The sequence below is a fragment of the Phodopus roborovskii genome, unplaced genomic scaffold (assembly GCF_943737965.1).
Source record: "Phodopus roborovskii unplaced genomic scaffold, PHOROB, whole genome shotgun sequence".
Classification (NCBI taxonomy): domain Eukaryota; kingdom Metazoa; phylum Chordata; class Mammalia; order Rodentia; family Cricetidae; genus Phodopus; species Phodopus roborovskii.
In genome coordinates this window covers 72,047-88,768 of record NW_026126647.1, presented here as the reverse complement: position 1 = coordinate 88,768, position 16,722 = coordinate 72,047, and the positions used below count along the sequence as shown (strand labels likewise).

Genomic DNA, 16,722 nt, shown 5'->3' with positions numbered 1-16,722 from the left:
TGATGGACTGAACCTCTGAAATTGTAGGCCACCACCTCAACTAAAGAGTTGTCATAGTCTTGGTGTCTCTTCACAACAATAATCACCCAAACTAAGACAGTGACTGAATTGTCCAATTCTTAACTGTCATGTGGTTCTATCCTGATTTCAGGCTCCCTGGCTTTACCTCAAAGCTATTACTGCAGAAAGAAAGAAGCCTTTCCCATGTGACTAGTTCAGCACTTTTCTACTATGCAAATTGCTCTCTAAGACACCTTTTATCTGAACATTTTTTAGATTTTTAACATCCTGTCATCATATCTCTTCACTAACTTGATGTTTATGCTCAGTAAGCAAACATTCTTTTTCTTATTAGCTATGTGTGCTCTTCTCTTCTAGCAGTGTCTCTAAACAGCTCCATGGACTTGGCTTCCAGGATCTTGAAAAGGATATGAATTGTTAAGAGACCTCCTAGGGACCTCAAAGCTAGGGTTTCTTGATAGGAGTCCTAATGAAAACTGAGTAGCCTAGGAAACCATTTTTACTGGAAGCGATGTGGTCTAGTAATGGTGAGGACATACCCACTTCTACAGATTGCCATTGCTGGGGGCATAGAGCTAAGAGAGTCAACTGTAGGTTTGTACCAGCCTTTTTTATTTTGAGCTACCAACCAGCTCCCAAATCATGACACAGAGACTTATTAGTTTTGAATGCTCGGCCTAGCTTAGGCATATTACTGGCTAGCTCTTTTAGCTTAAATTAGCCTGTTACTGTTTATCTACCTTTTGCCTTAGGACTTTATTATTTTTTTTAATAAAACAATCTTTTATTTTACATACCAATCCCAGTTTCCCCTCCTACCCTACTCCTACTCCCCCCACTAACCTTCTACCCCACATCTACTCCCATGGGGAGTTGACAAAGTCTGTCCATCATTTTGAAGCAGGACCAAGGCCCTACCCTTGTATCTAGGCTGAGCAAGGTGTCCCTCCATAGTGAATGTGCTCCAAAAAGCCAGATCAAGCAACTAGGGATGAATCCTGGTCCCACTGCCAGTGGCCCCATAAACTGCCCAAGCCACACAACTGTCACTCACACTCAGAGGGCCTAGTTTGGTCTTATGTAGGTTCTCCAGCTGTCAATCTGGAGTTAGTGAGCTGGAACTAGCTCAAGTCAGCTGTTTCTGTGGGTTTCCCCATCATGGTTGTGACCCCTTTGTTCTTATTATTGCTCTTCCCTCTCTTTAACTAGACTCTGGGAGCTCTGCCCAGTGCTTAGTTGTGGATATTGAGTTCCAAGCCAGCAAGAGCTATGTAGTGAGACCATGCCTCAGAAAGAAAGAAAAATAGAGAGTGACAGAAACAGACAAACAGTGAGGGGAAGGGAGGGGAAGGAGAGGGAGGGAAGGAGGGAGGAAAGAAAGGAGGAAGGGAGGAAGGAAGGAAGGAAGCACTGTAGAGTTTCGTGGCATAGCAACATTAGTGCCCAGCCTATGATAAAGGCAATATGGGAAGTTTAACACCTTCCACAAAGAGGAGTGAAAATAAGATGATAAGAATAAAGAGCAAGAGACATTAAACGTCCATTTTGGTATCTGAGAAATGAATTAAAATGAAAAACTACTCACTGTCATAATCAAATGTATTAAAAACCAAACTGCATACCCAACCAACTGACCAACGGTAGAAAGACATTTGGAGAGCTGAAGGGGTGGCTCAGAGGTTAAATGTGCCCACTGCTTTCAGAGGACCTGAGCTCAATTCACAGTACCCGCCTCCTGCTCCAGGGATTTGACACCCTCTTCTGGTCTCTGCAGGCACTGGCACACACATTTATTCACATAATTAAAGATAAAGTAATCTTTTTTAAAATGTCTGACATTTCCAATGTTGGCTGGGTAGATATTGCAGTTTAAATGTAATTGGCCCCATAATCTCATAGGGAGTGTCACTATTAGCAGGCGTGGCTTTGTTGGAGTGGGTATGTACTTTTTGGAGGAAGTGTGACACTGTGGGGGTGGACTTTGAGGTTTCCTATACCACACAGTGTTTTAGTCAACTTCCTGTTGCCTGCAAGCCAAGATGTAGCCAGCACCGCATCTGCTTGCATGCCTCCATGCTCCCTACCATGATTATAATAGACTGAACCTCTGAAACTATAAGCTAGCCATCTGATTAAATGTTTTCTTTATGAGTTGCCATGACCATGGTGTCTCTTCACAGCAATAGGAATCCCAACTCTGACAATAGAGTAGTGGGGGTTTTCATACAGTACTTTAATAGTGTAAACTGGGGCAACAATCACAGTAGAACACATGTATACCCCTTAATGTAATAACCCCCATATATAACAATGCTTATGTGTGTGTGTGTGTCAGATCACATATACAAGAATGTTCATAACAGCAGTATTGACAAAAGTCTAAAACTAAAAACAACTCAAGGATCTTGTCAGCAATAGAAGTGATTTTAGTGGTCCTATATATGTATGTATGTGTGTGTATGTATGTTCATAATGTCATACAGTCATAAAAATTATTAAGTGGTATAAACAACAGATTGTTTTTGGTGTGGTGGGAAAAATTGAGCTACATATGTGCTATACTTCCAGCTCCTGTCTATGAATTAAATTTTAGGGCAATAATGAACAGAAGAATACATTTGAGAAAGGGAATCTGTACTAAGGGTTGTGGTTACCTTTGGGAAGGAGCACAAAGACAGCTTGAGTGTTGGTTATTGTCCCTGTACCTTAGTGAAAATTATGCCATTTGTTCATATCATGAAAATATATTGTGTTTTCCACTTGTGATTTAAACTCTTGTTATTTTACCATGGTTTTGAAGGTACAAAAGCTAGTTGCTGTCCTTTGGAAATAGACTAGAGAAAAAATTCTAAAACAAGAAAATACAGTCTCTCTGTACAAGCTGAAAAGTCTCTACTTGGTGGTAAAATAAAGACAAATAGCCTAGGGAAAAAATAGATCTAGCTAGTTCAGAAATGGTAGTGAACCTATAAAAAGGCCAGTAGTCATGCAAAAGTTAAAGGAATTGCACCACACATTGCCAGTGTCCGGCATGAAAGACCGTCTTTGCATCAGCAGTGTGAATTGAGGAAAGTTAAGCTACTCAGAATTGAAATGAGTATTCCTTCAAGGCAGTAGTTCTGCTGGGAATAGATTGTGTATATAGAAAAGCCTCACAGGACACTTAGTGTTGCCTTAACATCAAACAAAATGTCAAAATCAACTTCAGGCCTATTATTTTCAAGGAGATTTTGTTTTCTTTTGGTTTGTTTTTGTTTTATTTGAAATGGTCTGATGATGTACATAAGGCTGGCTTGGAATTTGAGGTAGAACCCACGCTGGCCTCAAATTCATGGCAATGCTTCTGCTGCAGCCTCCTTAGTTTTGAAATTTGCAGGATGAGGCACCATGTTTACCTCAAAGAGACGGTCATGAAGTGTTTTACAACTATGAAATGTCATGAAACTGTTAAAAAGAAAAGATTATTGGTATCTCCATGTGGTTATGAAATTATATAAGGAAAGCAACATGCAGGGCTAGAGAGATAGCTCAGTGGTTAAGAGCACTCGCTGCTCTCTTCCAGAGGACTGAGCTCAGTTCCCAGACCCAGGTAGGATGGTAACTCCAGCTCCATGGGATTCTAAACATCTGGCCTCTGACGGCATCTGTGTTCATGTGTACATATCCACATCTAAACAGATACACCTACACTTAATTTAAAAATTTCAAAAGGAAAAGAGAAATGTTCAAATTTTACATTCAGTATGATCTCTCTTCTAGCAATAATCCTGTAACAACACTCGTGTGTGTGTGTGTGTGTGTGTGTGTGTGTGTGTGTGTGTGTGTGTGTGTTATTGTGAGTGAGGCATCGAAGCGGGGATTAGATCCTGGTCTTGATGGCAGCAGTTAAATGCTGTTTGTCCCTCTGCAAGCCTGGTGTCCCTTTAGAACCGTGAAACCTTCTGTCTTACTGGCTAGCAGCTGACTCAGAACAGCTACTAGTTTAAGTAGGTATACAATCAATGTATGGCCCAATTCCTTTGATAAAAGGTTCTTTGGACCCTTTCAGCAGTGGGAGTGTGGCCCTGCAGTTTAGCATCATTGGCTCCTTAAGTCTGAATTTCTTCTTCTGGAGAATTACTGTTGAGACACACCTCACATCTCAGTGGTCCTTGATGAAAGACACCGTTGAATTCAGGTTTCAGTGACTCACCAAGGAAGATAACAATCAAACCACTTCTAACTATTAAAAACTAGCGTTTCCTGGAATTCAGAGCACTGGCAAATGTTCTCACATTGATTCAACCCAATTTAAAATTTCACTTATATAAATTCATATATATATATATATGTTCATATATATATATGTATACACACACACATATATCACTTTATTTTATGGGACTGCAGAGATGGCTCATTGGTAAGAACAATAATCACAAAGACTTAGTTGGTGTCCCCAGCACCCATGTAAAAAGCTGAGCATGCCATCTTTGGCACCTGCCTTCTCAAGGCCATAGAACTCCCTGGTCATCTCAGTCGCTAAAAGCTACTTCTCCAGTTTGCAGAAACTTTTTATTTTTTTTGGTTGGGAGGGAGATTTGCTACCACCATTAGGAACCGCAAGCCCAGAGTGGTCGAGTAATTGTCTATAAAGTCGGCAATGCCCAAGATGAATGAACTTGGAGAAAGGAGTGAGATTTTAAAGCCAGGGAAATTGGAACCCAAACAGCACTGTGATGGAAGGAGTGACGTCATGACATCATGTAGACTGATGGAGTAGGGTGCCAGTGCTGTAGCTAGTAATGAATGTAGGTAGAGTAGAGTTAGTGGGACTGACGAGGGCAGACCTAAGGGTGTCATGTCCCTGCCTAATGCTTGCTGTCTACTCCCAGCAAACTAACTTTCAAAGACTTCACTCTCCTCAACGGTCTACTTAAAAGCACCTCAACTTTGTGCTCAGGGCAATTTGTCTCATTGATTCCTTTAACTTTCTTTCCAGTTCTTAAAGCTAGCTAGGCGTGGCTGGTTAGCTGAATCCCTCCTTGTCAGCATTCTTCATGTTTTCCTGAGTGTCAGCTTATATAACCCGAGCATCATTCAGCCTGAACGTCCTACTCAGAGGCTAGTAGGGCTGATTTGGAGATTTCCCCACAATGCTCAGTGCAGACTGCACGTGACTTTTCAGGCTTCCTATCTTGTTTTTTTTTCTGAGCAGTTTTTATTCTTAGGGGCTATGTGAGGTGCAGGCCTCACAGTACTTTTATATCTCCAAATCAGGCATCTGTCTTTTGGTCAGCCAGGGTCAGTGCGCTTTGTGTTAAAAGTGTTTGATAGGGAATCAGTCGTGAACTCCCTGAAATGTTCAATCCTGTTCTGCATTGATTTTTAATATTATAGCGTTATAATGTTTTATATTTTATCAATCAAATATTTTTTTATTGGCTTCTGTAGCTGTTTTTACTCATTTTGGAGGTGAAATGTTGGTATGTGTGTACCTCTATCTCTCGCCATGCCCAATAGAATATTCTAAGTAACTACTTTTTAAATTTTTGATTTTTTTTTCCTTATTGATTTCTAGTGACCATGTCCACACCACTGCTTTGTCTTGTTAACCACAGAGAACACTGTCCAGGGCGGGCACTCCTGCAGCCAAGGACACCTTCTCCTTGGAGCCTTCTTGAGCTTAACTCGGTGTTAAACTGAATGGAAGCAGCCTTGTTTCAATTAGACAGCAGTATTGGAGGCAGGGTATTTTTTGTTAAAAAGAGTAAGAGTTTACATTTTTTTTGGTCCTTTGTAGTTTTCAAACTTTTTCTTCTAGTTTTTCTCATTATCCTTTGTTCAAAAGAGCTCCTACCCACGATGTCATTGTACATTTCTTCTGAAGGGGAGAGACAGCGGAGGAAAGTGGTCCAGAGCCCCACCTTGAACTCTCTCCTCCTCATCCCCGCACAATGCGCAGCTCAAGAATCCTTAAACTCAGGTCTCTTGTTTTGTGATATCTCACCTAGGAACATGGTCTAAAAGCAGGAGCTACTGGTGGTGATGTGGTTTTGAAGTACAAAGGAAAACACTCTGTTCTTGCTTCAGCAATAAAAGAGTTAATACACAGAGCAGTGGAGGCTGCGATTCTGCAGCGGGATGGTGCTCTCTGTCTCTGTCATTTGTGGTTTAGAAAAGGGGGTGGTGTTCTGCATTTGAAAGGACTTTAATGAATGCCGGCAGTGTTTGCCAGAGCAAGGGTCTGTACGGGAAAGGAGAGCTGAGAAATTGCTGTGGCTGCTTCAGGATAGGTGGATTGGAGTTTGCTCTGATTGAACGGAATGTTCCACCGCGGTTCATCTTTATTCATTATCCTTTGTTCTTTATAGTCTGATATACTGGGATGAAAGTAAATGTAGATATATATATGGACGATTTATTTTCCGTTGGAGCTGTTTGTTGTATACAGCGGGAAATAGACTTCTCTTGTCTTGGTTGGATGCACAAATCTGTGTTCCGTGCTTTTTGCCCGTTGCCTAGACGATCACTTGGTTTCTCTGAGGATGTCTGGTTCTCGTAAAGAGTTTGATGTAAAACAGATTTTGAAAATCAGATGGAGGTGGTTTGGCCATCAAGCATCATCTAATTCTTCGGTTGACAGCCAGCAGGGAGAATTTTGGAACCGAGGACAGACTGGAGCAAACGGTGGGAGAAAGTTTTTTGATCCATGTAACCTACAATTGCCTTTGGCTTCAATTGGTTACCGAAGGTCCAGCCAACTGGATTTTCAGAATTCACCTTCTTGGCCAATGGCATCGACCTCTGAAGTCCCTGCCTTTGAGTTTACCACAGAAGACGGTGCTGGTGCACATTGGTTGGATAGACCAGAAGTGGATGATGGCACTAGTGAAGAGGAAAATGAATCTGATTCCAGCTCGAGCAGGTTGATTATTTTCTTACCGTCAGAGGTGGGGTGTGGGGTGTGGGTGTATTCTCTATGTTATTTGAGAATAATTGAGTATTTACTGGCTAAGCTCTGTGATTGTACATACACCTGCTTCCTGTGTACTGTCTACATGAATAGCTTCTTGGTAAGGACGTGGATGTTTTGCTAGGATTTGGAAAATGTCTCAACATTAATTCTATGAAATTTAAAGACAACACGTAGCTTTCATTTTGAAATACCTTGCATTTCATGTGTAGGTGTGGGTTCTGCTTTGAAAGTAACACATGGCAGCAGTTTTAGACATTGTTGCCTGATTTTATTCCTCTGCCTTCTATACCATAGAAAAACTATATGACATTCCTACAGTATAAATCTTGGTGGCATTTTGGGTTACAATAGATTATGGAGTCATTTTTAATGGGATGAAAATGAAAGGTTTTACACAGAGAGACATACATCATAGTTCCCACATTTTGACACCATTTTAGTTGTCAATACTATTTTTCTGTGGTTATTTCTCTTTGTCCTGTGTATGCTGCAGCTCTCTGGACTAAGACAGAATACTAATACTAAGTAACATGTCTCTTTCAAGGATAACACCTATTAATTCCCGTTGCCCTTACTTTCCACTGAAAGCCATGCTGTTTAAGGAGAGGAAAGATATTTTTTTAGGAAAGTTTAAGGGAATATGGGATGGTGGTGCTCAATGAGGTCAAGTGGCAAAAACAGAGATAAGGAGAATGAGTCAGAAGAAATACATTAAAGAAAAAAGTAATAAATTGACAGTAATTTTATTCTTCTTGAATCCCTATTTTTGAGATGATTTTCTTGATCACGCTAAACTATGTAAAGGCACAAATAGCTTCTCACTTGGCATTTGATTACTTTTTTTCTCTTTAAAATTTCTCTCTGCAGGTCTTGATTTTTATAATCTCTAAGTTGATTGTCAGTGTAGGCATTCTGAAGAATTGAGATCAAATGCATTCATATATTCAAGTGTCTCATGCTTGAGAATAGTCACCACCTTCTCCTCTAACCTTCAGAACAGGGAATTCTGACCTGTGACAGGATAAAAACATAGACCAGTTGTCTGTAATTGTCTGTATAATGGAGAGAGGGAAGTCTTTACTTAGGTAAATAGTGTATTTTAAAATTTTTTGATTACTTCATGACTAGGCTATCCTAAGGGAAGAGGAGCCATGAATAATTTTAATATTAAGATTAACTGAACAAATGTGATTCTATTATATTTGGGGGAGGGGACTTGTTGCCATAAAGAAAACATCAAATGTATAATTTTATGATTTTTACCAATTTTTGTGTGCTAGTAAATAATCATTCCATTTGACAAATCAGTATATTAATAATACTTAAGCAATTTTAAAACACAAAGCATTCATTTCTTTACCAGCTTAGGTTATACAACTATTAACATCTACTTACTACCCAGGGAAATTATGTGAGCATACAATTTATGTACATGTGTAATATTGGAAAAATTTACACACAGTTCCTTACATCACAGGTAGTTTATGTAATCAGTGAATACCAAAATTTAATCCTCTTATTTGTATGCACACTGAATTATTTTGGTGAAGAATTAGTTATAAAAGAAAAGATTTTTGTTTTGACCCAGAGATATCTATTGTATATTCTTCAAGAATCTTAAATTGATCTTTTTATTTATAGTAATAAAAAATGAAATGCTAATCAAGAGCATGGTGAAAGATGGAGGTAGACAGTTCACATCTTCAGAGACCGAACTTAAAAATAATACCTATACAATAAAATGTAATAAAAGACTATGTCTAATTTTTAGATCTTAGGGGGACATATAAGAGCAGATACATATTCTTATTGCTTTACCATTTCAATCTTATTGCAAAAAAATGGTATAGAGTTTAGAATGTGTTTTGTGCTTCACATCTGCATGTTCATCTAGATTAAATGTATCCAATTTTTATGCCCTCTGTCAGTCATTTGGTTGAGTCTTTAACCTTGTCACAGGGATACATGTGTTGCCTTCAGCTTTTTAAATGGCCAAAGTGGTTCTCAAAGTGGTTGTCCTAAGCAAATCAAAGCCCATTGCTACTATTGTCAAAGAAGTTGCAGTGATGTTCATCAGATTCTTGTATGTAATTTCAAGCAATAATTTTTGTGTGTATTTGTGTATAAGAAGCCTTCTGAGCATATTATAATTTATAATCATATATAAGTTGATATCTGAAAATATTAAAGATACAATGAAGATGCACATGTATCATTGTAATTTCTTCTTTGAACAGTCACCAACAGATGTGGCAGAACTTAAATATTACTCTTGGGTTTTTAGGATGGGGAAGGACAACTGAGTGGATTTTGCATAATTAGAATCCTAACACCCATGGTGGATGTGAACAGTTGAAGGCAATGGCTGCAAGTCTTCTATGCAAGGAGTGTGCTTTGTCATCTGTATTCTGGCTGAAAAGTCTGCTCAAGTATTGGCCTCTGACCACTTTCTCTGCCATTTCTCTAAAGCATTTAAACATTTCTCACCCTTTGGCTTTCATATTGACTCTATAGCCTAGTGGTACTTTCTCTGTGGGGGGTCAACTTTAGTACTGAAATAGAAACTTTGTTTTGTAGTATAGCATGAGGAGTTTCATACTTTAAAAATTGAATCTTCATTTCTATGTGAGACAGATTTCTAAGATCTCAATTCCAGACAGGTTCTTACCAGGGTCAACAAGGCAGCACTACTACCATGTGATCATAGTATAAATGACTTATACACCACTGGACTTACTGTAAAATTAGGTGATTTTTGACACCTACTAAGTAAAGAAATTAAATTTTATTCATAAACCTTAACCTTTTAGATATTTGAACTTTTAAAGTCAATTTTACACAAAATGTTACTGCAATTTAAATTATTTTTGTAAAAAATCATAACTGAAGTTCCCTCAGTGTCATTCAACTATGAGGGACTGTTCTAAGCCCTTTAATATGTCAACCCATTTAGTTTTCACAGTACTAGTTTTAAAGATTTAATTTTAATTTAATTTTATGTGAATGAGTATTTGCCTGCATGTGTGTATGTGTACCATATGTGTGCCTGGTACCCACAGAGGCCAGAACAAAGCACCTGAATCCCTAGAACTCAACTCTGTGTTTCAACTCTGGATATCCTAGACTCCTTATGCCTCCCCATCACTATTCTAAATATAATACCATATATATATATGTATATATATATAGTATATGTATATGTATACATTTCTTTATTCCTTTTTTGAGATTATAATATAATTACAACATTTTTCCCTTCCCTTTCCTCCCTCCAAACCCTCCCATGTATTCCTCAATTTCATGACCTATTTTTTTCATATATAGTTATTGCATGTGTATTTGTATCTTAACATAAATATATGTTCTTAAATATAACCTGTGTCTGAGTGTACATATGTGCACCACATGTGTGCAAGATCCTGTAGAAATCAGAAGAGGGCATCAAATCACCTGGAACTGGTGTTGCATACAGTTATGAGATGCCACATGAGTGCTGGGAAATGAACCTGGGTCCTCTGCAAGAGCAGTAAGTGCTCTTAACTGTTGAGCTATTTCTCCAGCTTCATATTAAGATGACATAGTTCAGATTGGCCTTGAACTCAATCCTCCTGCCTTAGCCTCCCAAGTGTGGTGATTACAGGCATGTGCCCACTATTCCCAACTACAATTGGCCTTTTAAACTCCAGACTTTTAAAGGAAAAGAACCCATGTGTGATCTTTACTGGTCATATATTATTTTACTTGTATCCAATTTGAATCTGGACAGTGAGGTTTTAAAGTTTTAGAACCAGCCATGAAAGCAATGGCACACATGTGCCTACACACACACACACACACACACACACACACACACACACACACAGCACACATTGACCCATAACCACATTTGGTTATGGAACTTTAGAAATGAGTGTGCTAATAGATCATAGACTGAAATGATTTGTCAAAGAATATCAGAAGCACAGATGACATGTGGACCAGCAGCCAAAGGCAGATAGACCTGCCTCACAGCTTTATTCAGAGGCCCATATGTGGTGGCATATCTTTCTCCACAATGTAGGGTATATCCTTTCAGTGTGTTCAAAGCTTACTCAGCAGCCCTGTCCATTCTCATCTGAAGGGAAGACCAAAGAAAAGACAGGATGTGAAACAAAGGAGTCATGTTTCTCTTATTCCAGTGAAAACTTAGTCGTGTGGCCACGTCTAGTTGGAATGTAGTCTCTACCTGAGTGTAGCCATGTGTCCAGCTGAAAGTCATTATTGTAGAAATAGAGAAGAGATTTAAAGTTGTAATAAAAAGTGCTATAGGCCAGTGCTGGCTCATGTCTTTAATTCCAGCACTTGGGAGGCAGAGGCACGTGGATCTCTGTGAGTTCGAAGCCAGCCTGGTCTACAAAGCTAGTTTCAGGACAGCAGAGCCACCTGTCAAGACAGAAACCCTGTCTTGAAAAACCAAAAGGTAAAAAGTGCTGGTAAAGATTGCAGTTCCAGAAGCATTAGTTAGTGGGAATGCTGGAGAACCAAACTCAGGTGCTCATTCCTGAGGGGCCAGCACTTCCCTGATGCAGCCCTCTCCTTAGCCCTATCTTCAGTCTTTTAAAAATGTGTTGACATGCTTCTGTGTATAGACACATCTTTTGTTTAACAGACATTTAGATTATTGCTGTATTTCCCCCTAGACAGTCTTTAATAACTCTTCCCTGTGGTTCAACCTCTGTATACATAGACCATTATTTCCTCAGGACAGAGATTTGGGGCTACCTCATGTTTCTAAGGTTCTTGATTTGTATTCTCAAAGTCATTTCACAAAGATTGTTGCCATTTTAATTCTCTCTACCATTGTCCCTGTTGAACCTTCCCCTTTGTGCTGGTTACTTACGATTCTCAGAATAATTGTAACTCTTTGCCACAGATATCCTTGCCATAGTGTCTGTTGGGGGAAGGGGGGGTTTCTTGAGAAGATAATGGACAAAGATGCTTTTTTGTTTTGAGGGGCACTGGGGATTGAACCCTAGGCCTCACCCTTGCTGAGCATGCACTCTACCACTGAACTGCAGTTCCAGTCCTTAAACATTCTTGAGCTCTTGATACAACTCTTTATACAACAGCCTTGTCCTTAGGTGGGTGAACTCTCGTCAATGGCTGTACCACCCTGAATGCTCGTATCTCAGAAGCTAAGCAGAGTCAGGCTTAGTTAGTACTTGGATGGGAGAAGGGAGCATTCTTCAAGGTGGACAGCAAAGCCCCCTCTTCTTCTTCACATCCCTGCAAACTTCCCCTATTTCTTGCCTTCACAAATACCCAGTGGATCTTTTTCTCTTTGTGTTCCAGCAGTGGCACATACCTTTCATCCTATTACTAGGGGGCACAGAAGACGAAAATCTCCATGTTTGAGTCCAGCCTGGTCTATAGAATGAGTTCCAGGCCAGCCACAATTACTTGGTGAGATCCTGTCCCAAAGAGAGGGGCATGGAAAGGTGGTTATGCACTTATTGTATATACACAGGCAGGTACCTGTGAAACCTCGAGAACCACAGGCGCTGAGCCATGTTGCCAGTTAGATATTTTCTGTCCTATAACGTGAGTTCAAATTCCAGACCCTTTCACTAAGGCTCCTTTCTAAGCATCCCCTCAGCATCTTGATGGCACAGTGCCATACCTTGAGAATTACAAGGTAAATAGTTGGTGATCCGAACCTTTTTGGTTCTTTCCTGTTTTGTGTGTGTGTGTGTGTGTGTGTGTGTGTGTGTGTGTGTGTGTGCAGCCATTTTCTGACTTAAATTCACTTCCTAGTGAATTAAGCATTTCTATATAGCCAGGAAATATTCATCAATTTGTAGCTCATTGTAGTGAAGGTTTCCCACAGATGATTTGAAAAATGTCATGCAGTTCTTTGAAATATAACTTACCATCTTATAATATCCTGTAAACAGAACTAAGCAGAGATGCTAGATGAAGTTCCTCTGTCTTAGTGATCAAGCAGAGAGATGCTTCTATTGTGAGTTAGGATGCCTGCTGGGTTTACTAAAGGCCATTGGGAAGAGGAACTATGAAATTAAGTTGCATAAATTGGTAATAATGGGGATCATCTTTTAAAAGACAACCAAACACGCAGTATCATGTTGACACAAGGTTGAGATGGCAGGCCTTTCGCCTACTGCAAAGCGACCTCTCCCACCAGTGACTCACCTTGATTTTGAATTTACCCTGAGTGCACTGTGCAGGAATTGATTCATTTCATAATCCTCTACAAGGAATCATCTGAATTACTCCTGTTTTGATGGGGGGCAGGGAGAGAGAGAGAGAGAGAGAGAGAGAGAGAGAGAGAGAGAGAGAGAGAGAGAGAGAGCGAGCCAGCCAGGTCTGTTGGATTGTGGATCAGGACTGTGCAACAGGACTCCATGCATTGATGGAAATGCTACACGTGTATCAGCTGGTTTGATAGCCACTAATCCCATGGGACTATATCGGATATTTATTTAAGGTGTGAGTACTGCAACTACTAAAAATCGAACTTTTATTTTATTAAACTAAAACAGTGTTTTGTTTTGTTTTTTATTGAAATGGATTCAAAATGACCAGTTACTATTGTATTGGATATGAACTCTAGAACCTTCCTAAAATGCTCTCCATCACTGTCCAGTACTCTCCAACTCAGCCCTCAACACTTAAAATGAGGTGAGGGTCAGGAAAAGTTTACATTGTCATCTCTGTAAAGACAGGGAACTGTCTCCATGCCGTGGGAACCTCGGAAGCTGTTGCTTTCCCATTGCTAGATCCCCAGCTGTCATATGGGAGTGTGTTTACCTGAAATCCTTAATTCTGGTGCCTGTCCTCAGTGAGTCTTCATTCTCCCATCAAATCTCTAGTCCTTGACTAACGCTGTATTCCTTGGACTTAGCATAAAGTTAAACAAGACTTCCCATTCTTTTCTGGCTCTGAACACTTGTGATCCAATGTCTGTCACTGGCTGTCCTGTATGTCCTTGGCTAGTCATGTTAACCAGTTGATATCTCAAATTTTCTCATTTGCAAGATAAGACATTTTAATTAAATGAAAAATAGGGTTTTTTAAGCTGTAAAATTTCTGTATAGTAGTTTGAATGCATATATTTAATTCCCTGTAATTGAGTGAATGTACAGTAAAATTTCTTTTTTAAGAATGTACTTGTTAGAATTGTATTATGAAGTCCCAACTGCCTTTAAAAAACAAAAGCAAGACTTGCTGGGGAGTTGTGCAGCCATAGGTCTATTGAGGAGCTGTGCTTCTTGTCCTTCAAGCCTACTTTGTGAACATAGCTGTACTTTTCAGTGGACCACAAACCAGAAGCCTGCATTTCATTCCATCCTTCATTTGAAGCAGTGGACATGATTTCAGTCTCCAGGAACCTGTAATTGTCACATTGAAATAATGTGCACTAAGGTGGCAGCAGCTGAAGACTTGATGGCAAATAAAGAAGTTTGATTTAGAGTTATTTTAGAAACATAAGGCATTTTAGTTAGTGCTTTTGTGGACAGTGTTGGGTCAGAAGAAGTGACTCAGCAGTATTTTCTTCCAGAGAATTCAGATTTGGTTTACAGCACCCATATGGCAGCCCACAATTGTCTATAAGACCAGTTTCAGGGGTATCTGGAATCTTTTCTGACCTGTGCACACACATGTTGTACTTATATACATTCAGACACACATACATAGATACAAATAAATAACTAGAATGTAAAAATAGTTAAAATATTTTGCCTATATGCTCATTTTTAAAGGTAACAAATATTCCATTTAAGTTCTACTAGTTCATTTAAATATTTTATTCTAGGAAACTCAGTTTCTATATATTGGAAGCAAAGATTCCATTTTGCAAATCAGTTTTGAACTGTAGGTTCATCATACACTGAGCTTTCTAATATATACCCCTTAACCAAAGTGTATACCAGTGGTCCTCAGCCATGAAAATATTAGCATCACCTCAGGCTTTGGTCAGGTTCTAACTGCAGACCAAATGAGATGCCCCAAGTGTGACTGATCCCCATGATACTGGATTTGTCTGGGGATCCGAACCAAAGTTCCCTGAAAATTCATAACAGGGAATGAGGTGGACTCCTAGTGAATTGGGTTCCTCTCAATGCCAAAGTTAGACTGCAATAACTAAGTGATGATAGTATTACAGGGTGAGTGTTTAAGTTGAATATTGCTTAGTGTTTATGATAGGATGATGGCTCAAATCTTTCAGCTTACTCGTTGGCTAGTCTTTACTGCTAATTTAAGATGAAACCCAACAAATGGGGACAGCAACTGTTATAATAAAGCTTGTGGGGACCTTGCGGATTCCATGGCAGGCAGGGGCGACTAAGGCGGGGGACAAACAAGCCAGGCAGACAGAGCTTAAGTGAGAAGTTTTTTTAGAAAGGGAATGGAGGGGGAAAGAAAGAGAAAAGAGATAAAGAGACACAAGAGAGAGGACAGAAAAGAGGGAGACAGGAGAAGTTCTGTCTTCCCCAGGCGAACAGCAGGAAAGAGAGAGGGAAAGAGAAGAGAGCATAAGTGGGTGGGGTCTGTCTTTTAAAGGTGTCCTTTGCACCTGCCTGCAAACTAGGAAATCGTGGAACCCTGGGCTGACCAGAGAGCTTGCCTGAGTGCATTCTGCCAGGTGGCAGGCCACCATAATGCTTGAAGCCTTACATCAACATTAGAATTCTAGGAAAGAAGGACTTCCTTTATTTTGTTTTTGGGAGAATTTGTGCTTTACAAATAGAAGATTCTGCAATTTTTTTCTCCCACTCTTAAGATATTAATGCATGCATTGCCTTCCCCAGAACACACCTACGTGTAAGACAGGCAGGAAATGCAGTCTAGCTGCCTCCCAGGAGCAAAAAGCCTTTATGAAACATCAGTCTCCACAAGCATGAGCAAATTCTTAACTCTTAACTCTTGGCAAGGAATTTACTAATTTCTTTGATTTCAGATAATCTTATTTTAAGAAGTAAGAGTTCTTAGTTTTTATAAGGTTATTAGTTATATTAAGAAAATAGTCTTCAAATATGCTGAAGCATAATTCAATAAAGCATTCCACAGAGCTGCTGGAAAATAAGAACTAAGTTAAATGCTGCCTGGGTATTGACTGACTCAAATGGTCCTAGATTATTAGGTGCAGTGGTCCATTCCAGCATATGTGCCCTGGATTCCAGCCTTCAAGTTACTTTCAACCAATTTTGCTTTTTAAGTACATATTATTGGTTATCTGAGTTTTTGATAGAATCATTTACAATGCTGGTTTTTATGACAGTGTATTTCATAGATAACCTATGAAAATAACCCATTTTTAAGTAAAGAGTAATCTGTTTCTCAAACAAAATAATAATGACACCATTAAATATATTAGGAAATAACATCCATCAGTATGAATACAGCTTGGCTCTTTTTTCAGCAGATTCCCAGGATTTACTGGTGAGAACTAAAAAAAAAATCACAATACAGAGAATATGCATAGCTATAGCTGTTGGTATCACCTTCATTCTTGTGTTTACAAGACACACATACCCAAGCATCATTGATTTTAAAGCAGAAAAGCAGTAAGCCACACTACACCTGTAATCTCAGACTTAGTACACTGAGGCCAAGATGGCTAGAGTTTAGAGTGAGCCTGGATTATGCTGTGAGATCCTATACAGGAAAAAAAAATCTTTAAGACAACGAGTAATTATCCTCTAATACTGACTGGTGGCATTGTTTCTTACATTGCACGTGAA

At 39.4% G+C, this 16,722-nt stretch overlaps 1 protein-coding gene across 1 annotated transcript in view; it reads left to right on the top strand.

Moving 5' to 3' along the window:
* Positions 1-6,237: 6,237 nt before the first annotated feature.
* The window catches only part of Klhl5 (kelch like family member 5), a 38,302-nt gene continuing 27,817 nt past the window's right edge, over positions 6,238-16,722 (top strand). The window contains exon 1 of the mRNA XM_051174032.1: positions 6,238-6,928. Coding sequence (XP_051029989.1) covers positions 6,549-6,928 — 380 coding nt within the window. The 5' untranslated portion in view covers positions 6,238-6,548. The remainder of the gene's footprint in view (positions 6,929-16,722) is intronic.